At 46.4% G+C, this 27,317-nt stretch overlaps 1 protein-coding gene across 1 annotated transcript in view; it reads left to right on the top strand.

Annotated features, from left to right (window-relative positions):
- Positions 1–7,393: 7,393 nt before the first annotated feature.
- MTARC2 (mitochondrial amidoxime reducing component 2) overlaps positions 7,394–27,317 on the top strand; it is a 38,572-nt gene continuing 18,648 nt past the window's right edge. Inside the window, exons 1-4 of the mRNA XM_081495412.1 lie at positions 7,394–7,739; positions 16,652–16,825; positions 24,315–24,477; positions 25,726–25,866. Coding sequence (XP_081351538.1) covers positions 7,468–7,739; positions 16,652–16,825; positions 24,315–24,477; positions 25,726–25,866 — 750 coding nt within the window. The 5' untranslated portion in view covers positions 7,394–7,467. The remainder of the gene's footprint in view (positions 7,740–16,651; positions 16,826–24,314; positions 24,478–25,725; positions 25,867–27,317) is intronic.

Below are 27,317 nucleotides of genomic sequence, written 5' to 3'. Positions count from 1 at the left end.
TGGAGTGGGTAGCCTTTCCCTTCTCCAGGGTGTCTTCCCAACCCAAGGATTGAACCCAGGTCTCCCACATTGCAGGAAGATTCTTAACCAGCTGAGCCATAAGGGAAGCCCTCCAGCAGCAGGGGAGACCTGCAACCCAGCGAACAGGAGGAGAGGAAGAAGGTGCACAAACGGGTGGCGTGAGAGTGTGTACACTTAGGGGCTGGATTGAGGGAGCCGTATCTGACGCCTTCTATTGCCGTGAATTCAGAGGCCAGGCCATCTACTCAGAGTGAGACAGGGAGGCAGAGGGAGGAGGACATGAGCAAAGTAATGGGCCGGAGAAATCACCAAGGAGAAAACATGACGTCGCTGGTCACCGTTCAGTGAGCCTCCTTTCCTGTGTGCGTCTCCCAATTCTAATTTCTCAGAAGATCTAATTGGGTCACTTTGTTGCTATACACTACGGATTTTTCTTATTAAATAAGTTTTGGGTCAAGTCACCTCATAGATGGTTGGTTCCCTTATTGTTACTTCTGGTTTTGTGCTCAGGGTGGTAAAGGTGATTCCTTCAACCCAGGGGACACATTTGTACAGAAATAACCCCAAGGGGGGTTTTCTCAGAAAGGGGCTGTGGAGGTGGCACCAGCAGTGGTAGAGCTCACTAGTATCTTCAGTTCCAAAGTCCCTCTGTTTACTGGGAACAGAAAGACTACATTTCCTCCTGTCTCCAACAGCTTGCACACTCTCGAGTCTCTCTACCTCTCTACCCTTGTGGCTGTGGGACTGACTTCTGGCTTCTGGATGTGAGTAGAAGTGAGGTATAGATAGGCCTCTGGGTTGGACAGCTGATATTTGTCAAGTGGAGTAAAACTGAAGCTTTGTTCTCACCCAGACACTCCAAGGTCAAAGCTAGAGGCAGAAGCTGAGCTCTGCTGAAGTAAAGAGTAAAATGAAGTAAGATGACTACTCTTGGGGGTCAAGGAAAACTTTCCTTTTTGCCCTTGCACAGGAAGACTCCTTGGGGGGGTCAAAAAAGAAGGGGTGCCATTCCATAAGTGTGGACATGTATCCACAGGTCTCTGCAGTGGGATTCATCTTAGTAAAAAAAAAAAAGTTGCCCACACATATTGGGAAGGGTCCTACGACCAGTCAGGTGTGAAAAAAGAAGGTAATTGGCCAAAGGTAAGCCCAGAAGTGTTGCAGGAAGGGGGACCCCTTCCAGGGCCCAAAACTGGGCTCTTGTCTAACACTCGGAAATGAATTGTCCGAGGAGACACATGTGCTGACAAAGCAAGAGATTTTATTGGGAAAGGGCACCCGGGTGGAGAGCAGTAGGGTAAGGGAACCCAGGAGAACAGCTCTACCGCGTGGCTCACAGTCTCGGGTTTTATGGTGATGGGATTAGTTTCCGGGTTGTCTTTGGCCAATCATTCTAATTCAGAGTCTTTCCTGGTGGCGCACGCATCGCTCAGCCAAGATGGATGCTAGCAAGAGGGATTCTGGAAAGTGGACAGACACGCGGTGTCTCCTTTTGACCTTTCCCGAACTCTTCTGGTTGGTGGTGGCTTATTACTTTCGTATTTCTTAACAGGATCTCCTGTCATAAAACAACTCATGCGAATGGTTACTATGGTGCCTGGCCAGGGTGGGCGGTTTCAATCAGTGTGCTTCCCCTAACAGAAGGACTGTCCTATGTAAGTGATTTAAATCACCTCTAAACTGTGTTCCTCATTCAGGACGCTCTCATTCCTTTCTGAGTGTGTATTTCTGTCTCGTTTCTGACGTACTGTGCTCCTCCTCCTTAGAGAGGATGCCCATACCCTTTCTCTCTGGGGCTGTATTTCTGCCTTGCTTCTGTCTTAAATTAACCAACTGCTTCTCTGTGTGCTCTTCCACAGGTTATGCTGTGTCTCTAATAATAAACTTTGTACCTGTTTTTTAGAGTTTTTGCCTCTTTGACACATTCTTGATCTCAAATGGGGGAAAGAGCCAGGGCCACTTTGCTTCTGACCTCTATCCCCTGGTGGTCTGGTAGCTAGGATTCCTGGTTTTGATCCAGGCCACCCAGGGTTAGTTCCTGGGCAGGGACCTACAATTTCTCTTCAGGACTGCTCACTGCTGTTTCTCTGAGATTAGAAGCATTTACAACACTTCCCAGATCATCCCACTATAAAACCTCCCACACAAGAACGTTGCTTGCTTTCTCCTCTCATTAACTGAATAGAGGGGAGAGCAACCACCTAGAAGCAGGCTGGGTCAATGAATTACTGGTTCCATTGTCCATCTGTGTTGAATTCGGATATGAGTGAAAAAAAAAACTTTTACTTTGCCAGACTGTTGAGATTTTGAGATGGTTAAAATATTTTAGCCTATGTGACTCATAAGATTTCTTATGTGAAGGTTTTTTATCACCACATTCTAATAATCTAATTTGTACATCTACCCAAGAGAGATACACTGCTGAGTAGTCCTAATTAATAATTCTGTTGGCTGGTGGAGATCCACATTCCTGATAAAGGCCTGGCTTAACCAAGAGCAATATTTGTCTTTTAGACTTTTTTCTCTGCTTCCTGGCTTGGTACTCTAATCAAGTGAGTTTTATTTAGATGTATCAGCACCTCGAGGCAGACAGTGATGTCTCAGTAAGCAGAAGTTTCCCCCAAACTGACAAATTAGGGGAAAAGTCAACAACTCTGAGTCACATATGATAAAAGGATATTTTCCTAAATTTACAAAAGTCTGTTATAAATCAACAAGAAAAAGATACACAAGGCAATCTTCCAAATCAAAAAGGAAAAGAAAAGCAAATAACCAATAAGATGAATAGATCTTCAACCTCCCATTGCCTCTCATAAATTCTAGCAATGAAGATACTAGGGCTGCTAGTTGCACATTACTACTAAGGAATATCCTTGGTCCCCAAAATCACCCCAACTCTGAGCTCTGGTGAAATGGCATTTGGGGCAGCCTAGGTTCTAAGTGAGGTGGGTGAGGGTAGCACACTTGGTGCTCATCATGGGAAAGTTCCTCACTTATTTGGCTGTTGGAATCGATGCCAGCCAGTACCAATCTAGAAATACAGAATTTCGAGCTGATATCTCAGAGATCTCTAGCCATCATTTTACAGATGAGGAGATGGGAGCACAGAAAGGTCAAGTTACCTGTCCAGGTAACTATTTCTCCTTTGATGTTCCACATATGACTCACACCCACTGTTCCCAACAGAGCTCATCATCTTTCTCCCCACATGAGCTTTTCTGGAATTCTTTATCTTGAAGAATGGCACCTCCCAGCCATACCCAGAGAGCTATGCCAGAAAGCTGGGAGTCTCCATGGACCCCTCTCTCTCAATCTCAGTGTTCCATCTGTCTCCACCTCTTGCTAATCTATCTCTCCTATCCACAGCCCCATCGCCAGCTTATTTTGTTTTTGCCATACAGCGAGGCTTGTGGGATCTTAGTTCCCTGACTCGGGGTGGAATCCAGGCCCCCGTCAGTAGATGCACAGAACCCTAAGCCACAGGACCACCAAGGAGCTCCCTGACTCCCATCTCCATTATTGTTTTTCCCTGATTTGGGGTTACTTCAGCCTGAGCTAGGGCACCTCTCATTTAACCACCTTTGGCGTTTTTCCTTCCCAGAGAAGCCAGAGTGACCTTCAAACATCTTGGAGCCTGATCACGCCTCACTGCTGTTCTGAATCCTGAGGGGTCTCCATGTTAAGATGAGACAGGTGCATTGTGATCTGGCCCTGCCCACCTGTCCTACCTCAACTCCCAGGCTGCACACACAGGTACATTCTAATAAAGGGGGATTTCTAGTGGCTGTTCAAACATGCCACATGCTCTTGATCCTTCAGTTTCTCCACATTGCAGGGGCTGCTCCTTTGGCCCAGAATCCCCTCTCGGGTCACTCTCCAAAGCCCTCCTTTTTGTTTAAGTCTCAGCTCAAAAGCTCACGACTTGTCCTGAGATTTCCTTGCTTCTTCTGCTCACTTGCATTGCACCCTAACCTTACCTGCCCTCCGACATTATCCTCCCAGTCTGTCTTCTAGGGGCTTTGTAAGCTCCTAGACAGTGGGGCAGCTTCTTCTATATATTAAATCCCCAGGGCCAATCTAGGGGGAATGAGCAATAAATGTGTGTGGAAAGGAACAGAAGCTTAATCAACAAGATAGTTTCTCATGTCCGGGAGCTCAAGGGCAGTGTGGGGGATGGGTTCATAAGGACCTCGTGCTAATAGTAGGCTCGTGGGGTCTGGTATCTGGAGAGGCGATGGGGACCAGGTGTAAGTTTAAACACACACCTCATTCACAACACCACACTAGAAAAAGAAATCCAAGTCTTGGTCTCTGAGCATGATGAGAATATGTGCTCTTTGAAGAGACAGAGTGCACTGGCCTGGAGTTTCAAACAGGGTCTGTTTACAGGGAGATTTTGACTTTCCCTTTGCAGGAGGAACAGTGGAAGGGAGCTTGGCTCCTTTGCACCCTGCCCTCCTCTGCTCTCCTCCCAGCCTGCAGGGCAGCCCTTTTCTGTGACTGACCAATCCTGATGGTGGGAGGTGGCCGGCTAGTAACTCTTCAGAACCTGGCCGCACCTTAAACGCCAATCTTTGAAAGATAAACAAATGACCTCAAACCTTAACTTCTCTAAGAAAATCCACTGTTTACCCAAGAGCTTGTGTGAATGGAGCTGGTAAGGAGTAGCAAAAGTGGACTTCAGTTAAAGCAGTAAAAAGGAATTTTATAGGACCAGTAGGGAAACATCTACTTCTGCTTTATTAACTATGCCAAAGCCTTTGACTGTGTGGATCACAATAAACTGTGGAAAATTCTCAAAGAAATGGGAATACCAGACCACCTGACCTGCCTCTTGAGAAATCTGTATGCAGGTCAGGAAGCAACAGTTAGAGCTGGACATGGAACAACAGACTGGTTCCAAACTGGGAAAGGAGTACCTCAAGGCTGTATATTGCCACCCTGCTTGTTTAACTTATATGCAGAGTACGTCATGAGAAATGCCGGGCTGGAGAAAGCGCAAGCTGGAATCACGATTGCTGGGAGAAATATCAATCACCTCAGATATGCAGATGACACCACACTTATGGCAGAAAGTGAAGAAGAACTAAAGAGCCTCTTGATGAAAGTGAAAGAGGAGAGTGAAAAAGTTGGCTTAAAGCTCAACATTCAGAAAACTAAGATCATGGCATCTGGTCCTATCACTTCATGGCAAATGGATAGGGAAACAATGGAAACAGTGACAGACTTTATTTTTGGGGGCTCCAAAATCACTGCAGATGGTAACTACAGCCATGAAATTAAAAGATGCTTGCTCCTTGGAAGAAAAATTATGACCAACCTAGATAGCATATTAAAAAGTAGAGACATTCCTTTGCCAACAAAGGTCCGTCTAGTCAAAGCTATGGTTTTTCCAGTAGTCATGTATGGATGTGAGAGTTGGACTATGAAGAAAGCTGAGTGTCGAAGAATCTATGCTTTTGAATTGTGCAGTGTTGGAGAAGGGTCTTGAGAGTCCCTTGGATTGCAAGGAGATCCAACCAGTCCATCCTAAAGGAAATCAGTCCTGAATATTCATTGGAAGGACTGATGCTGAAGCTGAAACTCCAATACTTTGGCCACCTGATGCGAAGAACTGACTGATTTAAAAAGACCCTGATGCTGGGAAAAATTGAAGGTGGGAGGAGAAGGGGACAACAGAGGATGAAATGGTTGGATGGCATCACTGACTCAATGGACATGAGTTTGAATAAGTTCCTGGGAGTTGGTGATGGACAGGGAAGCCTGGGGTGCTGCAGTCCATGGGGTCGCAAACAGTTGGGCATGACTGAGCAACCGAACTGAACTGAAGAGTCACACCGAATGGAATGATTATGACAGGAGTCAGCTTGTGTTTCTTTTTTTCTTTTGCGTGTGTCTTTTGTTTTTGGCCATTCATATTCAGGAGTTGGTGATGGACAGAGAGGCTTTGCTGCAGTCCATGGGGTTGCAAAGAGTTGGACACGACTGAGCGACTGAGGGGAAAGAACTGAACTCCATCTCCATGAGGTGACTGGGTTTTAAAGGGTGAATGAGAGGAAGGGGTCTCAGGTGAAACTGACAAGCATGGGGGCAATGAGATGGAGCTGGGCCAGCGATACTGATTACAGTTCAAAGGAATGGTTCTCAGGCCCTTGAGAAAGACACCTCTGAGTTGTAGGAAATTCGTACACCTCTGGAAGGGACAGAGGGAGGATTCGCAATGGTGAAGCCTTTCGAGTAAGGGCTCTAAAAGTGAGACAGGCTGGGACCTGAGACCCTTTGCTGCAATGCTTGCACCTGGACAAAGGTGTCCTGCAGCAACAAAATACAAAGAAACTACAAGGGACAAAAATAGCTGTGTGCATGTGCAGTGGGGGAAAATTATGAACAAGAAGATACAAAAAGACCCCAAACCCAGCAAAAGCACCCTGCTTTGCACTGCTCATGCACCCTGCACCTAGGACCACCAAGGGGGTGGGCAACCCACTTAAGCTACCCCTCCAGCCCTGCCCTCACCCCCACATAAGGAATCAGCAGCGCCCCTGCCCCCGTGCCTCAGGGAGCAAGCAAGGGAATCTGTTACTTGTTTTTGCTTCCCAGTGCTGCAGCTCAAGTTCCAATATAGCCTTGCTTGAATTTCTTGCCTCGCCTCTGCCTCTTACTGATTTCTATTGATTAAGGAGGCCAAGAGCAAAGGTCTATAACAAGGAATGGAGGTGGGGATCGAGGGGCCAGTCCTGAGATGTTGGCAGCAACAAAACACTGAAACCTCCTGGCAACAGTGAGTTTTCTCAGGTAGGCATTTGAATAAGAGGCTGGGGCCATCCTAGGGGCTTGGCCTTATGCAGCAAGAAGCCCTGGTGGAGTTTATCCAGAGCATAGAAGTTTCCACGGAGCGGGTTATGGGCCCAAAGTTCTGCAGTTCTCAGAGCCATCTGCCAGTAGGAGCTGCTAAACGTTTAAAATGGTCCCTTTGACTTCCGCTTTCCCTGTTCGGTGGGCTCCAATCACGCAGTTAAGTGGGCCGTGCTGGAAGCCAAGGCGCAGTGGAGAGCGGGTGGAATGTGGGCGGGTGAGGGGTTGCGTCGCAGGCCTCCAGGAAGAGGGAGCAATAAAGCGAAAGTGTCCGCTCAGAGAGAGAGAGGGCAGCCAGGCCTCCGGCTTCGGTTTCCTGATCCCTGCCTCCCCCAGGGGCGTCTGAGCATCCCGGCCCGCTCTCTGGCTCATGTCCCTCGGTTACCGCCGGGTCCTCGGCGCCGCAGTTAGGCGTCCTCTCCTTGCGCACTGCCAGCCCCGCCGCCTCGGCGCGCGGAAAGGGTGCCTGGGCGGGTGACTGGACCAACCCTGGCTCCGCCCTCTCGCCCGGAGCCCTGAGCGCCCGGGCGCCCTCCTCACTCCAGACGCTGCCCCGTGTGCGCTCAGGCCCCCGCCCGCGATCGCTGGGTCATGGGCGCCGCCGGCTCCTCGGCTCTGGCCCGCTTGGGCCTCCCCGCGCCGCCCGGGCCCCGCTGGCTGGGGGTGGCCGCCCTGGGACTGGCCGCGGTGGCGCTGGGAGCCGTCGCCTGGCGCCGTGCGCGGCCCAGTCGGCGCCGGCGGCTGCAGCAGGTGGGCACGGTGAGCGAGCTGTGGATCTACCCGGTCAAGTCCTGCAAGGGGGTTTCGGTGGACGCGGCCGAGTGCACGGCCCTGGGGCTGCGCAGCGGCCACCTGCGGGACAGGTAGGGCCGGGCGCGGAGACAGAGTGCGACCTGCCGGAGAGGGGGTGGGTTGGAGGAGCTGGACCTTGTCCCAGGGAAGGAGAAGAGAGGTTTGCCTCGTGGGTTTCCTGGCTGCTTGTTGGGTCCCCTGCCTCTGATCTTGTAGCTGGAAAGGTCAAGTTCATGTCTGGTTCAGATTTGGAAAGGTAGTGGAGGCAAGCTGTTAGCTGCAAGTTTCTGTGCCTGGAGGGCTCAGTGAGGCCAAACAACCGAAAAGGCTGGAGTTTGGAGCTTGGAGCGGAGAAAACTTGATTGCAGGGCCTTGCAAGGAGACTGGTGTTGCAGGCCTCCCCCAAACCTCTCCTGGAAAGGATTTGACAAAGCTTTTTTTTTTTTAATTTATCTTTATTTATTTGTTGGTCTGCACTGGGATCTCTGGTTGTGACCTGTGAACTACTAGTTGCAGCACGTGGGATCCATCTCCCTGACCAGTGATCAAACCCTGGCCCCTGCACTGGGATTGCAGAGTCCCAGCCACTGAACCACCAGGGAAGTCCCTTGACAAAGCATTTTTAAAGCCAGGTGAGGGTCAGAAATAAGATCCTGCACAATTCTCTTGACTGGCTTACAGTGAAGTAACATAGGGGTGTCACAGGAGTTAATGTTATCATTCCTTAGGCTCCAGGAGGCCTGGAGCTGTGTACTCGTGGTCATCTAGTAGCTAACATCTTCCATTTGGTAAGGGTTTTCATATCTGTAAAACAGCCCAGGAAATATGTATCAAATACTATTATCTAGAAAATGTGTTTCAAATACTGTTATCTAGGCATGCTGTCGTCCATGGGTTTGCAGAGAGTCTGGACTTAGCCACTGAACAACAACAAGGTACTTCAAAGAGGACCTAAAACCCATGGACAGAGGAGCCTGGTAGGCTGCAGTCCATGGGGTCGTTAAGAGTCGGACACGACTGAGCAACTTCACTTTCCCTTTTCACTTTCATGCATTGGAGAAGGAAATGGCAACCCACTCCAGTGTTCTTGCTTGGAGAGTCCCAGGGACAGGGGAGCCTGGTGGGCTTCTGTCTATGGGGTCACACAGAGTTGGACACGACTGACGCGACTTAGCAGCAGCAGCAGCAAAGCAGAGATGAGGGAGGGACTGTCCTGAGAAAGCCCCACAGGGTCCTGCTTGCTTTACAAAGTCTCTGCCCCTCCCTGGAGGAGAGGCTCTATAAAAACATGGGGATCTGATTGCTTATCTCCAATGCTGCTGTTCTAAATTTTCTGATTCTTAGTATGAACGCAATAGTAGAAAAATAAAATGTTCTTGGCACTAGTGGGTAGATGGGAGCAATGCTGAAACCAAGTCTTGTTCAAGCACGCTGGCTTTGGCCTTGCCGGGGCTGGTCCCTCACCATTTCCAATCCCCGGGGAAGGTTCCTGAGACATGCTGGAGGTTGGGGCCCTGACCCACTAATACGTAATGAGCAGAGGGCAGTCTTCTGTTGGGGAGAGGAGATGGCAGGTGGACCATGAGTGTAATACTAGCCACTAAAGGAATACTGTGTCCCCTCCCCCAGAGGCAGAGTGGTCCTCAGTGAAGAACTTTGGGTAAAGTCCTTACCTACATAGGACCTGTCACATCAGAATTTCATCCTCCTCCCTCAGAAAAGGTGCCCTGTCATTTTTCTCCCCCCAGAGGTGAGCCCACAGACATACTCCTGGACACAGAATGGTGCAGCTGCATAAGGAGAAGGCCATCTTGGCAGGTGTCAACTTAAAAAAAAAAAGCACAACGTGAGTGTTAAGTTTTACCTGGGGCAAAATGAGGACTGCCACCCAGGAGCCAGAACCTCAGATAACTCTGAGAAACTGTTCCAAAGAGGCAGGGTGAAAGGTCAGTATGCGTGTGATTTGGGGAAGGGAGAATACATGTAATCAAGCACATATTTTTCCAGAAGATTTCTACTAGTCTCGTGAAGCTTTGCTAGTCATGAGGAACAGTCATCACCTTCAAGGATTTTAGTGCTTTTCCAAATATGAGGAGACATAAAAATTGGGCTCACAAAATTGGCTCCTGAAAATGTCTAACCATCTGAGGACCTGTCTTCTCAGTTTTTCCCAGAGCACAGAGTGCCTCATTTCCGCGTGCCACCCTGAACTTTCAGGAGGTGTTGAAGGTCAGCAGCTGCAGCAGCATCTGGTTTAATCCTTGTAGAGGTAGACGGCCAGTCCCTTGGCATGTGCCAATTGGTATTTGCGATAGGGAAGGATTCCAAACCCTAGAAAGAGTGATCAAGGAAGAATGGAACCTCCTTTTTTGCTTCCTTAGGATGAAGATGCTTTGCTGTCTGGCTGGGATTGATTAGCTGTGGTCCTGTGTCTAGAGGAGGGAGGTTTGCAGATTGGTTGTTGTGGGAGCCTTCTAGTGGAGGATGTCTACTGTCCTGAGTTCACTCCTGGGACACATGTATTCTCTCTTTGCTGAAGATTGCTCTTCCCTTAAAGAAATGTGGGCTCCCACGGCATGGAAAAACTTCAGGTTGTTTTAGAAAAGTGTTGTGTGAAGCTCACAGGGGATTTTCCATCCCTTTCACCCCAGATTTCTAATCCTGGAGAGTTATTTACTTTTGGTTGTGCTGGGTCTCCATTCCTGCACACGCTTTCTCTAGTTGTGGTGAGTGGGGCTGCTCTTCCTTGCTGTACGTAGAGTTCCCATTGCAGTGTCTTCTCTTGAGGAGCACAGGCTCTGGGTGTGCAGGCTCAGCAGTTGTGGCACACGGACTTCAGTTGCTCTGCACCCTGTGGAATCTTCCTGGACCAGGGATGGAATGAACCCTTGTCCGCTGCATTGGCAGGTGGATTCCTATCCACTGTACCACCAGGGAAATCCCTGGAGAGTTTTTTTAAGACTATAGTATCCTGAGTTTCCCATCCCAGGCCTATGGAATAGAAGTGAAACAAGCTCATGTGGGGTGTGTCAACTTAAAAAATAGTCACAACCTACAAGTTGAGAACTATGTTGAGTTCTAAGTTGAGTTCTATTTGGCGGGAATTTTTAGGACTTCAAACCCGGGAGATAGCATCTCAAGTGATCCTGAGAGAACTGGTCTGAAGAGGCGAAGAGAGGAGCCAGGTTATATAAGAGTTTTGCAACAAAGGGCAGGTAGTCAGTCTGATTGTCAAAAGTTTTTTGTAAATTAAAAAAAAAACTAGATATCCCAAGTTAAGGAATTTAGTGTTTTTCTATTATGGGAAGATGCAAGAGTCTGAGCTCACTGAAATCATTCCTCTGATATGCACCACACCTATCTTGGGCCAGCATCCTCTTTTCACACCCTGAGCTCCTCAGGGCTAGCGAAGGAAGTGGCTGTACTCTGATGGTTGCTGGATGGCAGGTATTCTTCCTGAGTTCCCTCAGGACTCACCAGCTCACAAAAGAGGGCTGAAATTGCTGCTGACTGGTAAAGAACCTGTGTTCCAATACAGGAGATGTAAGAGATACGGGTTCCATTCCTGGGTTGGGAAGATTCCCTAGAAAAGGGCAGACAACCCATTCCAATATTCTTGGCTGGAGAATCCCATGGACAGAGGAGCCTGGTGCACTACAGTCCATAGGGTCACAAAGAGTCAGACACGACTGAAGCGACTTAGCACTCACGTGACATCCTTGTTTGCTGATATGGCAGGAAATACTCTATTTCTCAGGTGTTAAAGTCTCCCTAGGTGATTTTGATGCTATCATTAGAGGGTTTTCTCTGGGACCATTAAGAAGGATCTGAGCTGATTCAAGTGTGAAGGATTAGAAAAGCCTCCTGATTGCTGGGAAGACTTGAGCCAGAGTGAAGACATAAATTCTCATGCTGCACATCCAGAGAAAAGGCACTTGTGCTCCCTTCTTCACGTGAAGCACTGATGCTACTTCACAGAGGTTCAGTGCTTGCCTGTGTGTCCACTTTTCATCAGGAAGAACTATTGTTTCCCACTGCATGTTGCCACTACTTTGCTGTGACTCTGGCTTCCATGGAAAGAGAATATTTTTCCTTCGCTTTTCTGCCTCTGTAGATGTCCGAAAATAGATGGAACTGTATCAGCATTCCCTTGTTTTGAACAATATATGCTTGAGATAGGATAGCATGGTGTGGAGACTGGGGTGAGGCAGGGAAGAGCAATGGAATACTTTTATTCAGTGGTTCATACCCAGCAGACACTGAACTAAGACCTTTCGACAGATAATATAATTTAAGCCTCATAGCAATCTTGTGGGCTAGATATTGTGTCCACTTTGCAAATAAGGAAATGGTATCAGAAAGGATGAGTATCTGACCTGAGATCACAGTGATCTCGGTGAGGCGGCAGTGAAATGAGATCTTAATTTCCTGCCCAGGAATTGAACCTGGGTAGCCTGGATGAGAATCAGGAATCTTAGCCATCTAGCCAGCAAGGGCTAGAGGCTAGAAGCCATTTTTTCCCTGGATCTTTGCCCCCAGTGAAAAATGCATTTATCACAGAGGCAGAAATTGTAAATGCCGATACAAAGTTTATTATTAGCAATGTGGAGAGAAAGGATGTAGGCAGCCCTCTTAGTGAGGAGGAGCCCACCTATCTCTTGTCTCAGAAAATGCTAACAGTTCTAAGTATCCAGCCTGAAGCTCACTTCTTTGGGCCCCTGTGAAATGCAAACAGGAGGCCAGTTGTAACTATCTAACCTGGAGTCCATCTATCTCCTACAACAACAAGACCGCTATATGCTGGAGGTATTTGAACTGATATCTCTGAGGGCAATACTCATGCCCTTGCTGTGAAGCCAGTATGTGATTTACAAGGGCAAGGATCACATCAAGTCTCAGGAGACCTCCAGAGAAGTCACTTAACCTCTTCTGAGCCTCAGTTTTTCATTGGCTAAAGAGGTTGAATATGATGATCCCCAAGTCCCTGTCTAATCTATATTTTATTTATTAAGCGATAACTGAAACTGGAAAACAAACTGGAAAGAACTCTGCTATAATGCTGTTATTCTCCCAACTTGAGATTTCCATCATGAAACTATGAAGATCTAGAAGGCAGGAAAAGGCCGCCTTGATTTATTTCCGTTTTGAACCTGTGTCTTTGGAACTGTCTCAGACACTGAGCGCTTCCTCTGTAAGTGCTCTGGGCCTTCAATTTCTAGAGCTGTTCTATTCAAAGCCTTTAACGTATCTGCAAGCACTGGGCCTGAGTGCCCTGAGCTTTGAGCTGGTTTCAAGACTGTCCAGCAAAAGGCTGACACTGGCTGTTTGGCACAGATTCTGGGCTGTCCTCCTTGGCCGTATGTCTCACCCATTGATAAATCCACCCCAGCCCTTTACGAAGCCAGCCCTTCATTTCTTCTGCACAGACTATTCCCTCTTGGAGACCTGAGTCCCCTAAGTTTATTATCCCAAGTGTCGTTCCCTCCTTCTTTTACCCTCCAGCTCTCTGTGGTGGGGTGCCTGTTTCCCTCCCTTTGCTGGCTCAGTCCTTCCCGCTTCCCAGGCTAGTCTGTCCGTTTAGAAATGACACTTTCCACCTGTCTTGCCCTCTGCTCCCTGAACACTGCTGTGGGTCGTTCAGGGCATCCTTTGGAGACTTTGTTCTGGGCTCTGCAATGCTCTTCATGCCACACACTCATGTTTTCTGTGTAAAATGAAGGTGCTGGCTTTCAGGGTTGCAGGTGAGGAAAAGTGGGTCATGATCAAATCCACACTGCAGACAGATCCTTTCTTTCCCATCTGGCAGAGCAGAGGTCATTATTCACTCCTGGGCATCGTTTGTGTGCGAGAGGTGAAAAATAACATCACGCTGGTTACAGGGTAATGGGAGTGGCTGGGGTGTGTTGCCGACGGCACTTTGCATCCTCTGTTGTGATCGTCCTGCCCCAGTGTCAGGCTGCTTGCAAGTTGCCTCTTGTCCCATCCAATGCAGGTCAGCGCAGAACTTCCAGCCACCACTTCTGCCTCTTCCCAGGGATTAACCCCCAGGTGATTATACAATAAACTGGAACTGGGGATGAGGCTTGAGAACCGGAGCACAGGGTTTCAAGTGGAGAGAAAGATGGGAGGTGAGAAGACTTGGCCCAGGGAGGGGCTGACTTATAGAAATAATGGGCCGTGGGGGTGTGTGACTCCTGTCTGGTTAAGCCTGGTTGTGTGGGGCTCTCAGAGGGTGGCTCATTTCAGAGCAGGACGGGCCATGTTGGAAGTTCAGGTGCAGGCTTTGGTGGGGTTCATCAGAGCAGGGCCACCCAGGACCCTGTGCCCAAGGATGAAGCTGGAAATAAGGAACAGAGCCCAGCCCTGAGGGAACCGTTGTTGTTCAGCTGCTAAGTGGTGCCCGACTCTTTGCGACCCCAGGGACTGTAGCACGCCAGGCTTCCCTGTCCTTCACCATCCCCTGGAATTTGCTCAAACTCATGTCCATTGAGTCATTGATGCCATGCAATCATTTTAGCCTCTGTCGCCGCCCCCTTCTCCTCCTGCCCTCAATCTTTCCCAGCATCACAGGGCTGTGACAAGGTAGGCAGGAAAGCCCTGGGTCACAGAACCCACTCTCACCCTGCAGGTGAATGGGCTAGGGAACCCTGAAAGCCAAAGACGCCTGGGAAAAAAAAAAAGGAGGCCCCCTCAGAGGATCGGGGACCTAGTACTGCCCAGCATCCTCAGCTCCCGGGAGAGTAGCCGCAGCAATGCCCAAAATGCCTTTGCTCTGTCACCACCGCCGCTGCCACCACTGTACCCTCACAGCAGCACACATGCCAGGAAGCTGGGCTCAGGACCCAGCCCGCGTCTGCTGTCTGCCAGCCTGGAGGCAAGTCCTCCAGCACTTGGACAGGGATAGGCTGTCTGAACTGGAGGGTCCAGAGAGGAGACGCCCTGCCAGAGTCAGAGAGGGCGGAGACCTGGCTCACCAGGTTATCTCACCATTCCATCTGGCTCCAGGCATATTTTGAAATGTCTCCCTCCTTCCAGCAGGGGCTGTCCGTTTTATCCTGCTCTTGTGTGGGAGGCCTCAGCTTTCAGTGTGGTTCAGTCTGCAGAGTTCCTCACCCACTGCACTTGTTCTGTCTCAAACAGTGACGCTGAAACTCATTTTCTCTAGGGGCAGCACACTTAGTAATCAAATCATATGTGTGGCATAAGCCAAAATATCAGTATATGCATTACTATAGCTAAGAGCATAACCAGCCTCCCATTCCATTCTTCAGCTCACTCTGCACCCCACGCTCTCCCTGGATGTGATACACAGAGTGTGAAAGCTGAGCCTAGGATGGGGGTGGGGTGGGGGGTGGGGACTGTCTAGAAGGTGAGTTCTTATCAAACACATGATTTGCTTAAGTCATTTTTTTCTCCAGCTTTACTGAGATAACTGAAATATAACATTGTGTAAGCTTCAGGTGTACAATGTGATGATTAGATACACACATATATTGTGAAATGATTCCCGTAATAAGGCTAATGAACACATCCTTCACCGCACATGATTTCCATTTTGTTGCTGTTGTTATCGTCAGAGCATTTGAGGTTTTCTCTCTTAACAATTTTCAAGTGTAAATACAGTATTATTAACTATAGATGTCATAATGTACACTACAGACATTTTTCCCCTTAGAGCTCAAAGTTTGTACCCTTTGACCACCTGAAGGTGCTCACATATTTCCCCCACTCCCAAGCCACGGCAGCCACCAATCTCCTCTCCATTACTTTCTTTTTAAAATATTTACTTATTTGGCTGCCCTGGGTCTTGGTTGCAGCATGTGGGATCTGGCTCCCCCCACCCAGTGATCAAACGTGGGCCTCTCACATTGGGAACGTGGAGTCTTAGCCGCTGGACCACCAGGGAAGTGCCCTACTTTCTGTTTCCGGCAATTCCCAGCTTATTAGATTTCACTTACAAGTGAGATTATACAGTATTTATCTTTTTCTGTCTGACTTACTTCACTTACTATTAATACCCTGAAGTTTCATCCATGTTGTCAAAAATTGCAGAATTTCCTTCTTTTTATGGCTAAATAATATTCCACCATATAGATATACCACATTTGCTTTCTTTTTAAAAATGGTCCATGGGGTCTCAAAGAATTGGACACAACTGAGTGGCTGAGTACACACATACAGACACGGCATTGGTTTATAACGTTATGTAAGTTTTGATGTGTGCCTGAAGAAGAAAGGCTCTTTACAGGTTTCCTGATCAAGGACCACATGTCCCAGCAAGCTAAACCCAGCAGAAGCTGGTTTGCATCCACTGGCGTCACACACATTCAAGACCTTTGTTTAGAGTTTCAGTCCACCTGGACCAGTAGTCATTTAGTCAGTCCCCTCTTGTTCCACAGAAGAAAGACCTGGAAGACCTTTTGCTTTAACCAGGGAAGTCTCTGACCAAAACAAAGTCCCAAAGTGAGCAATGTATGAGTCTTAGCAGTAGAGGAGGTCCCTACACCAGCCTCACCAGGATTTTGGGGACTAGGGATTTTCATACATTGGCCAGATGCTCTTTCCCAGGGTTCTTTGTACCAAACAAACTCCTTTTGGGGTCGGGGGGTAGCACCATCTCTTGGACCGAAAGAATTTGGCTAGACTTGGATATTGTCTAGAAATTGTTGGGTCCTGAGTTGGGGCAGAAAGAGTTTGGTTGTTTTTTTTGTTTTTAATGTTTATTTGGTTGCTCCGAGTCTTAGTTGCGGCACCTGGGATCTTTAGTTGCTGCATGCACACTCTTAGTTGCGGCGTGTGGGATCTAGTTCCCTGACTAGGGATCGAACCCAGGTCTTTTGCATTAGGAGCTTGAAGTCTCAGCCTCTGGACCACCAGGGAAGTCCCAGAGAGCGAGGGTGGTGATGAAATAGAAAGCTAGAGGGGAGCTTTGGAGTGGGTGGCAAAGGCGTTTCTGAGCGTGCCCTTGTTTGTTTCCTGGCAGGTTTTGGCTGGTGATAAAGGAAGACGGACACATGGTGACTGGCCGGCAGGAACCTCGTCTTGTGCTGGTCTCCATCGCCTATGAGGACGATTGCCTGATCCTCAGGGCTCCAGGCATGGACCAGCTGGTTTTGCCCACCAAGCTGCATTCTTCAAACAAGCTCCATGACTGCAGGTGCTCTGCTCTGGGGCTCCGGGGACCTGTGCCGGGACTCATCTCCATTTAGGCTCTCCCTTGTGCTCCACCTTGCCACACTTTGTACAGTAGATGATGAGACTGGCAAAGGAAATATTTAAGAGAAGTCTAGTCTGTTTTGGGATCAAGCCAGTGGTCAAGTGTGAGTGGGTGAAATAGAATACCGCATTAAGGATATTTAGATTTGCTTTCATCAGTTATGGCAGGACATGTGGACATAGAAATGACTGTCATGAAGAAAGAAGTTTTTTTATATTCACATGTGCCTGGAAACCAGAGGCCCATGCCATGCAGGACCACATGGGGAAATACGAGGGTCTGCCAGGAGGCAGAGGGAGCAGGGGAAACTGCAAGAGTCTTTATTCTGTTTTCTGCAGGCTCTGGGAAAATGGGCTCTGGGGAACAGGAGTTGTCCTTGGTTGTCTGTATCTGACCCTGGTGATTAGAGCAGCGGACGGTGGCCAGAGTGTAAAATGCAATGCGGGAGGTGGTTGGAGTGAGGACTTTGGATTGGCTGGTTTGCATATGAAACCCCAGTGTTTTACTATCTCTCTGAATTGATTAGCCCTTGAAGGGGGAGTTCCTTCAGCATCACCAAGTCCCAAAATATCAAAGCATCAAAAATAGGAAAAGTAATACAAATATAGAGAGGATACAGAGGGCCAGTCTTTAGGGTTTGTCTCCTTTTGTTCAAGTAGGACGGACTTCTATTCAGAATTGCCAGGCAGACAAGGGCTTTCATTAGTGGAGAGGTTCCGGCCTGTATCTCTGGGTTGAATGATATGGATGCTGAGGCTTTTCCTGTTGACTCTGTGGCCCCTGAGGTCTGAGATTGAAACTAATGCACCTCCATCAGGAGGTATGAGATTTGACCTCTGGCCAGACATGCACCTCAAGCCTGGGCTTCTTTCAGTCTGTGGGATCTTGCAGGGGCATCCAGTTCCATGACTTTTCAAGGTCTTGTCCTGTGCTAGCAGGGCATCCTAGAGGCTTAGACACTTGTCATGGGTGCTCCCTTTGTAACCACCTGAGATTTCTCAGCATGTGGAAATTGGAGAGCCTCAGAATGCTCCCTGCACCCTCATGATATGCTTTTATTAGCAAAGTGTCTGAACTGAAACCCATCACTCCAGGTTCTACAGTTTTGATAGCCTGAAGCAATCGTTCATTGACCTCAGTATTTCAGTTAATTATCTCAGTAAGTTTATGAGGCAGATATCAGTACACTTTACAAATGAGGAGACCAAGCTCAGAAAAAGTAAAGGAGATTCCTTAACAGAGCCATAGGGACGACGACGATGCAGTTTCATGGATTTAATTAACTTTCATTGTTAGTTTCCCAATTCACCCTGTATGGTGTTATTTTATCTTTTGATAGCGATTGTAGAGCTTCTTAATTACCATAAGGATTTATGAACGATTGATGTTTTCTAAAAAGTCCAAGCTTATGTTTTCAAGTGGGAGAAAGAAATGACTTTAAACCTGGACAGTCCAACGGAAGTTTTTTTTTTCTTTATAACTGAAGTAATAGTTTCCTTTGAAGAAGAGATTTCTCTAGCTGGGTTTCATTCCATTATGAGATACATTGACTACTGACAATATCATATAATTAAATATTTGATATGTCTTAAAGGAATCTACATAAAGTATGAAAGTGAAAGTCGCTCAGTCGTGTCTGATTCTTTGCAACCCCATGGACTATACAGCCCATGGAATTCTCCAGGCCAGAATACTGGAATGGGTAGCCTTTCCCTTCTCCAGGGGATCTTCCCAACCCAGGGATCGAACCAGGGTCTCCTGCATTGCAGGTGGATTCTTTACCAGCTGAGCTATCAGGGAAGCCCCACATAAAGTATATGTAAATTATAAAACACAATACTGAAATGAACACCTCTAGCACCATACCCAACTTAGGAAATACAACTTGAATGGGTTTATTTCTAGTACCTTCATGATATCCTGCCCCTCAGAGAAACCAGGGTTCCGAATTTCTTTTTTTCCTGTTTCCCACTACTCTCCTTTTTATATATGGATGTGCTCCTAGATAATATATGGTTAAGTTTTGCTTCAAGTTTATAAAATGTCATTACACAATATGTATTCTTCTGTAGCTTCCTGTTCTTTTCAACATTGTAAGATTCATCTGTTGCTTGTGGCTGGAAGCTATAGTTCAGTTTTTCCACTGCTGTGTAGTTTCCACTGTATGACTTTGCTACAACTTCTTTATGCTCTTCTCCATTAACTCGTGTCATTTTACAGGTTTTTTCTAGTGTGAAAAATGTCCTAAGAACGTTTTTGTACATATCTTTAATTCTTTAGCACATGATCTTAGGAGTAGAATTACTGAGTCTTTGGGTATCTGCCTGTTAATTTTGATAAGGAAATGCCTAATCGGTTCCCAAAATTGTACCAGTTTATACCTCACCGGAGTAAGGGTTCATTGCCTCGTGTCCTCATCAGTTAGATTTATTACCAGTCCTCATCATCTGGCTTTTCTTATATTTTAAATTCTGCAGGTATCTTTAAAATGAATTAGGTGGTATCTCTTTGTAGTTTTAATTTGCATTTCTATGCATTCCATTGAAATCTGGAGGCTAAATATTTTTTCTTTATAGTTATTGGTTCCTTGTGTTCTTTTTGTCTATGAAATTACTTTCTATGTTTCATGCCCAAGTTTTCCCTATTGATGGGGAGTTCTTTAGGTTGGATCTATACAAATCTCTGGTCAATTATAAGAGATGCTAAATCCTGCTTTGTGATTTATTTTTTTAATCTTTTTTATGGTATCTTCTGAAAAACACATTTTACATTTTATGGTATTCAAATTAATTAATCTTTTGGGGATGGAATCAGCCCTTTTTGTGTGTCTTAAGAAATATACTCCATTCCAAAGTTATAAAAAATTCTCCTACTGTTCTTTTTCTAAAACTATTGAAGTTTTGCCTTTTTTCACTTATGTTTTTGCATCTAGAGTTTATTTATTTTTTTTTTAGAGTTTATTTTTGATGGTGATTTGAGGTAGAAATTCAATTTGATTTCCTTATACAATTATCAAGTGTTCCAGTATTTTATGGAACAATCCATTTGTTTCCCAGTGGTCTATAATGTCACCTGCATCGTGGCATCTTAAGATCTTTGTTGTTGTTGTTGTCCAGTCGCTAAGTAATGTCTGACTCTTGCAACCCCATGGAATGCAGCCCGCCAGGCTCCTTTGTCCATGGGATTTCCCAGGCAAGAATACTGGAGTGGGTTGCCATTTCCGTGTCCAGGGGATCTTCCTGATCCAGGGATTGAACCTGCGTCTCCTGCTTCTTTACCACTGAGCCACTTGCTTCTTCAGGAAGTGTCAGTTATTTTCTGAGCTCTCTCTCCTTTGTACTGGATTCTGTATCCATTCCTGATCCTATCCGTCACTGTCTTAATTTCTTTAACTTTATATCTTGATATTGAGTAGGATGAGTCTCCTCATTATTTTATCTTGCAAGTGTCTTGACTATCCTTGGACTTCACACTTTATTTTATTTTTTAATCAATGGCACATTGTTATTGTTTTTATTTTATTTTTTTGGCCTCACTGTGTGCCAGGCAGGATCTTGGTTCTCCAACCAGGGATCGAACCCATTTCCACTGCAGTGGAAGTACAGAGTCCCAACCACTGGACTGCCAGGGAATTCCTTCCTACAAATTTTAGAATCAGCTTGTCAAATTCCATGTAAAATCCTTTTGGGATTTTGATTGGAATTGCATTGAATTTGAGGCTCCATTTAGAGAAAATTGAAATGAATTTAGTTATTTATTTCAAGATTGCCTGATTCATAGCAGCCCTTAAATAAATGATAGATCTCACATAGTTATCATCTTTATTGTTAATAGCCTCCCTATCCATGAATGTGTTATCTTTTCTCCCTTATTTGTGTCTTATTTTATTTAACAAAGTTTCATAATTTTCTGTATAATAGAATTGTATATCTCTTGTTAGATTGAGTCATAGACATCTTATCTCTTTGTCCTATTTTAAGTGACAATTAATTTTTTTTTTCTATTTACATTTGATAGTTTTTATTCTTTGATCATTGGTGAAACTTTCCAGTAAAACTGCCTAGATTTTCTTTGTAAAAGTCCATTCAAGCTTTTATATTTTCTTAAGTATCTTTAGTGAGTTATTTTGCTTTATGAATTAGTAGATCACTAACTTTGTTGTTGTTCAGTCGCTCAGTCGTGTCCAACTCTTTGTGACCTCAAGGACTGCAGCGTGCCAGGCTTCCCTGTCTTTTACTACCTCCTGGAGCTTGCTCAAACTCATGTCCATTGAGTCAGTGACGCCATCCAACCATCTCATCCACTGTTGTCCCCTTCTCCTCCTGCCTTCAATCTTTCCCAGCATCAGGGTCTTTTCCAATGAGTTGGCTCTTGGCATCAAGTGACCAAAGTATTGGGGCTTCAGCTTCAGCATCAATCCTTCCAGTGAATACTCAGGGTTGATTTCCTTCAACCCTGAACTAAATTAGATTACTAACTAATGTAGTTCTGTTGTGCTCACTCAGGGAGATGCAGTTCTTTTCTATGGGGTGTTGAGGATAGAACATTTCGTGTAGAAAGTATATGGAAGAAAGTGAACTTTTCATAAAATTTGGAGAGAATTGCAGGAGGTGGAATGACAGAAGGGTAGAGTCTGCAGCAGGGAGGGGAGAGAGGAAGGATTAGCTGGGGGGATAACTTTCAGGGGCACTGGATGGTTAGTTTTCCCCTGCCCTGCTGGTTGCTCTCTACCTCTCAAGCAGCCGGCACTAAGCTCACCTGAGTGGGTGGAAGTGTGTGCATTTACACAGGAGGGCTGTCCTGAAGGGGTTGAAGGAAGCGCTCAGCCCAGGGAGCAGATGTGTATGGAGTAGCAGACTGGTGGAGGAGAGTTTTAGGGGAAAGGCTGAAGGTGGTGAGGGAGAGGACCAGGAGAGGACCATGGGGTTGGAACCAGTGGTTAGTATGAGGCCAAACAGTGGCTCTAAGAAGAGGGTTTAGAGAGAAAGCTAAGGTCCAAGAAACTTCAGAAGAACAGCACGGAGATTTGACAGTAGGTGGGGTGAGTCTAGCTGTTAGACAAAGACTGTGGGCCTCGGGGAGCATCTCACTGTCCAACTCCGATTCCCTCACATCCATCACCCCAGGGGCCTTCAGCCTGGAGGAGGCACTCACAGGGAAGTGCAAACACCTCCCATGGTACCTGAGGGCTGGGGTCCCTTTAAGGGAATCAGTTTCCAGATCGTGGGATCTTACAGGTTCTCTCTCCAGCTGTGATGTTACCTGCAGGGGGCAAATTCTCTTCTCCACCTCTCCTTGGTACAGGAAAGGCCTGCCCCTCCCTTGTCTTAGTAGAGAGCACTGCCCTGGGAGGGAAAACCCCGTGGGGCCCAGGCAATAAAAGAATACTGGTATCGATAAAGGAGAATGTTTCTAATGACAGGGGTAAAGTCATTCTGCAAAGTCTTTGTCTTACACCAAAATGAAGGCACCTCTAGTCAAATTGTTGCTGATAAATTATTAAAAACACTTTTAATGAATGATTACTAAGTGCCAAAGATCACAGAAGGATTCAAAGGATGAGTGGAATTATTGTAAATCAAATTCTTACATTCCATCTGTGAAGACAGTGGATTCTAAGAGTTCTCATCATTAGAAAAAAGGAACTTAAAAGAAATATGAGATGAGGACTGCTAAGTAAACTTGTAATCATTTCATAATATATGTAAGTCAAGTCGTTATGCTTTATACCCTGAACTTATGCAGTGCTGTATGTCAATTACGTCTCCATAAAACTAGGAAAACATTTGTCTCCCCTTTGGCTGCCCCAGGTGGCGTGTGAAACTTCCTTAACCAGGGTTGGAACCCATGCCTCCTACAGCGGAAGCATGGCATCTTAACCACTGGACCACTGGGGGAGTCCTAGACTGGGAAAAAATTTGAAAATAGTTTTTAGAATGTGGGCCATAAAAGAAGTCCTCAATCATGTATTATTAAAAATAGTTTTTAAAAATAGCTATCAAACTACCCTGGCATTTGAATTCCATTGCATGCTTTTAAAAGCATAATTTTATTTTAATATAATTTGTATATATTTATAATATTAAGGTATAACATATACATTATGATATAATTTTACTTTAAATGTTAATATTTACAATTCAATGGAAATTTAATGTTTCATAACAAATTAAACTTATAAAAATACAGATGGACCTAGAGAAAATCATACTAAGTAAAGTAAGTCAGAGAAAGACAAATATTATATGCTATCACATATATGTGAAATCTAAAAAATATTACAAATGAATCTATATACACAGCAGAATCACAGATATAGAAAACACAGTTATTGTTTCCCAAGGGGAAAGGGAGGGAGAGAGGGAAAAACTAAGAGTATGAGATTAACAGATATGAACTAAATACATAAAATAGATAAGCAACAAGGATTCACTGTATAAAACAGGGACACACACAGTGCATGCCTGCTCAGTCATGTCTGACTCTTTGTGGCCCCCTGGACTGTAGCTCGTCAGGCTTCTCTGTCTATGGGCTTATCCGGAAGACAATACTGAATTGGGTTGCCATTTCCTCCTTCAGGGGATCTTCCTTACCCAGGGATTGAACCCAACTCTCCCTGAACTGGCAGGTGGATTCTTTATGGTTACTTGGGAAGCCCATAAAACAGGGAACTATATTCAATATCTTGTATAACTTATAATAGAAAATAACTTGAAAAAGTATATAGCTCAATCACTTCTATTTGAAACTAACACAATATTATCAATCAACTTTATTTCAGTTAAAAAAAAAAAGAAGAAAAAAGTTTACATGTCAACTTGCAATTCTATGAGCGGTGCATAGCTTTTTTAGGGGGTATATAGCTTTTATCTTTTGAGGTCACTCAAGAAAAAAATCCTTGAAGACCACTTCGTTATCTGGTGGAACCTAAGTCCACCTTGTGAAGCAGGTAATGTATTATTTACAATTTGTAACTGAGACAGAAGGTCAGAGGAGTTTAATGATTTGCTAAAAGTCATAAGATTAGAGGTGGCAGAGTTCTAATTTGAACCAGGTCTACCAGACTCCAAGTTCAGGGTGCCTCTACCACACCATGGTCCCTCTCCCTTTCTGAAGCATCCTAAGTCCTTGCGACTTAAAGTTTGGTCCGTGGACCAGCAGCCTAGGCATCCCAAAGCTTGTTAGGAATGCAGAGCATCAGGCTTTTGAAACAAAACCGGCATTTCAGCTGTAACTGCATGAGTTACAAGCATCTGACGAGTTCTTCCGTGCTCCCTCCCGCTCTGCTTCTGCCCAGTTTTGGCCCACGGACCACTCATTGGTCTCCCAGGATGGTCAGATCCCAGCAGCCTAGCTCTGCCACCTTGACCCCACCAGTCAATGTGTTGATGTACGAACATGACCCCCCTGCTCTCTGTGACCTTTCCAGGGTGTTTGGTCTTGACATCCAGGGCAGGGACTGTGGCGACGAGGCTGCTCAGTGGTTCACCAACTTCTTGAAAACGGATGCTTTCAGGCTGGTTCAGTTTGAAAAGAACATGAAGGGAAGAGTGTCAAATGAAATTTTCCCTTTTTTGGACCAGAATTACCAGGTGAGCTTGCAGGGAGCTGCCCTTCCCTTCTGGCTTCCTTCTGGGCCCACAAAGAGCCTCCCTTGGGGCCCCAGTTAGGAAGGACTGATGCTGAAGCTGAAGCTCCAATCCTTTGGCCACCTGATTCGAAGAACTGACTCATTGGAAAAGACCCTGATGCTGGGAAAGATTCAAGGCAGAAGGTGAAGGGGGATGACAAAGGATGAGATGGTTGGATGGCATTACCAACTCGATGGACATGAGTTTGAGCAAGCTCTGGGAGTTGGTGATGGGACAGGGAAGCCTGGCATGCTGCAATCCATGGGGTTGCAAGGAGTCGGACACGACTGAGCGACTGAACTGAACAGAACTGAGGGATGACCCAGGGGGGTACTGACGGCACTACCTGGACAGGTGTCAAGGACAGAGCAGATGAGCTGGCAGGCCAAAGTGAGGTTTATTTGCTTATGTGCTCAGTCATTCAGTTGTGTCCGACTCTTTGTGACCCCATGGACTGTAGCCCATCAGGCTCCTCTGTCCATGAGGTTTGCTTGGGACTAAATCCAGGTCTTCTAAAATCACAGAAACAGACTTGATCCAAGTCCATCCTTCACAGCCAGTGGGGCATGATCATTTCTGGTGTTTAAAAGGCACCTCCCCTGAGTCAGCTACAGCCCCCAAACCAAAGGCTTTGATTCTTCAGTGAGATGAGGCTCAAAATGCATCTCGGGGTGTCTCTCCCCACGATCCCTGAACTACAAGCTCCTTGAATGCTGGGGTTTTTTATCTGCTGTATTCACACTATCTCCCCTCCTAGAACAGTGTCTGATGCATAGGCGGTTGCTTAATAAAAGCATGGGAGTGAATGGCGCAAGCAAAGGAAATCAGGGCTAGAGCAGAGCTGATTGGCAGCAGACCCTTCCCCTGTCTGGTGATGGTGGTGGTGATGAGGCAGGGGACTCAATGCTGGGCGGGAGTGAGGAACAAGAGATGAGGCTGCAGGGTAGCCTTGGCCCTACTGCTTTCTGTGTGTGCCAGGGAGCCCCATCTGCGCCCCCGGGGTGGAGGTGGGGGCTGGGGTCAGGAACCCTGCTCCGGCGCTGACCTGGCCATTTCCAAGCCGGCGGGCGGAGTCACCTCTCCCTCCTGAACACAGCTCTCCCCTTCTGCACTCTGTTGGGTTGGCTTCTGGGCTTCGCCTGGCTTGGCAGCTGGGCTGAGCCCGTTCCGCGGGCAGCAAGGCCTGACGGTGCCGTGTCCTTGGCGCAGGTGGCCTACCCGGACTGCAGCCCCGTCATGATCCTGTCGGAAGCCTCCCTGGCCGATCTGAACACCAGGGTGGAGAAGAAAGTGAAAATAAACAATTTCAGGCCAAATATCGTGGTGACAGGCTGCAGTGCTTTTGAGGAGGTAAGCGGCTCTCAGCTTTTATGCACGATGACTAGAGGTGCTGCTCCCGAGTCAGCGCCAAGTCGGACCCCCTGAGGATGGCCAGGTTGGTGGTTTGAGAGACTCGCCTGCATCTTGCGTGGTTGTTCCCTTATTGCTGCCGCTATCTCTTCGCTGGCCTCAGGGGGGCGCTGCTCACCCTTTACTGCTCTGGCCCCCAAGCCAGCAATTGGAACTCCCAAATTGTAGCAAGTCTGGGTCTAGACTGGGGCTTTCCTGGTGGGTCAGCGATAAAGCATCCGCCTGCAACGCAGGAGAGGCAGGTTTCCTCTCTGGGTAGGGAAGACCCCTGGAGAAGGAAATGGCAACTCTCTCTAGTATTCTTGCCTGGGAAATTACTTGGACAGATAAGCCTGGTGGGCTACAGTCCATGGGGTCGCAAAGATTCAGATTGAGCCACTAAACAACAACAGCAGGACTAGGCTAGAGTGTATTGATAATCATAGCTCAGAGATAGCTAAAGGGAAAAAAAATTTGAAGAGAACAGCCCATTTTTGTACCTGTACCATCCAAGAGCGCTGAAAGATTTGAGACTTCTGGAAGCTCCAGACCCCAAAGTGGAGGCCAGGAGGATATAGGAGATCTACCTGTAAACTGGGACCTGGAGACATCTCACTCTGTGGCCTGAATTATCTCCCAGAGGACTCATATGCTCTGCTATGTGGTTGGAACTAGAAATTTTCACCCTCCAAAGACTCAGCCCCTTTTAGCTCTAAAAGGACAACCACATCAGCACCTTGTACCTGCAGCCTGTATGTGAAATATATATAGTTGTGTGTTACTCTGTAATAACAAGTACTAGGAGTCTTATTAAACATTGGGATTATATTATAAAGCTTAACTTTATAAGCACTGGAAATAACAGCAACCAATACCATTCGTTCATTGTTTACTGGGTGCCAGACACAGAATCAATGGATGGCTTCATGCAAATTACTCTATTTGTTCCTTAGGACAATGCTGTGAAGTCTGTACTATTTTTTCCTTTTTATAAGGGAACAGAAGCTTGCAGGTGTTACACAACTTGTTAGGCATGGAAGTAGTGGCTTTGGATTAGAAGACAGGACTTACAGCTCCAGCTTCTGAGGAGTGGAGATCATTATTCCAATCAAGAGATCCCAAGAAGCTAATTCTTAGAGGATCTTAAATACCTTCTCAATTCTTTGCTCCCTTGGTTGACCCCCACATCCTTTTGTGTGAGTAAAATGTGTCCCGTTTGCTGGTAAATGTTGTTCTTTAGGATAAACCTTTGCATGGAGGCTAGTATAAATCCTCGTACATGAAGATACTTCATTTTATTTGATAATGAAAGCAATAACTAGGGTATACAGAAGTTGTCTACTTGTTGATATTATCCTGTTGTTTGTTATCTAATGTTTTGAATCCCTCTCTACATTTGTTAAAAAATTTTT

This window comes from Giraffa tippelskirchi, chromosome 5 (assembly GCF_054371585.1).
Source record: "Giraffa tippelskirchi isolate mGirTip1 chromosome 5, T2T-mGirTip1v1.2.pri, whole genome shotgun sequence".
In the NCBI taxonomy this organism is placed as follows: domain Eukaryota; kingdom Metazoa; phylum Chordata; class Mammalia; order Artiodactyla; family Giraffidae; genus Giraffa; species Giraffa tippelskirchi.
The sequence above is the reverse complement of the archived record's forward strand: the minus strand, read 5'-3'. Positions and strand labels throughout refer to the sequence as shown.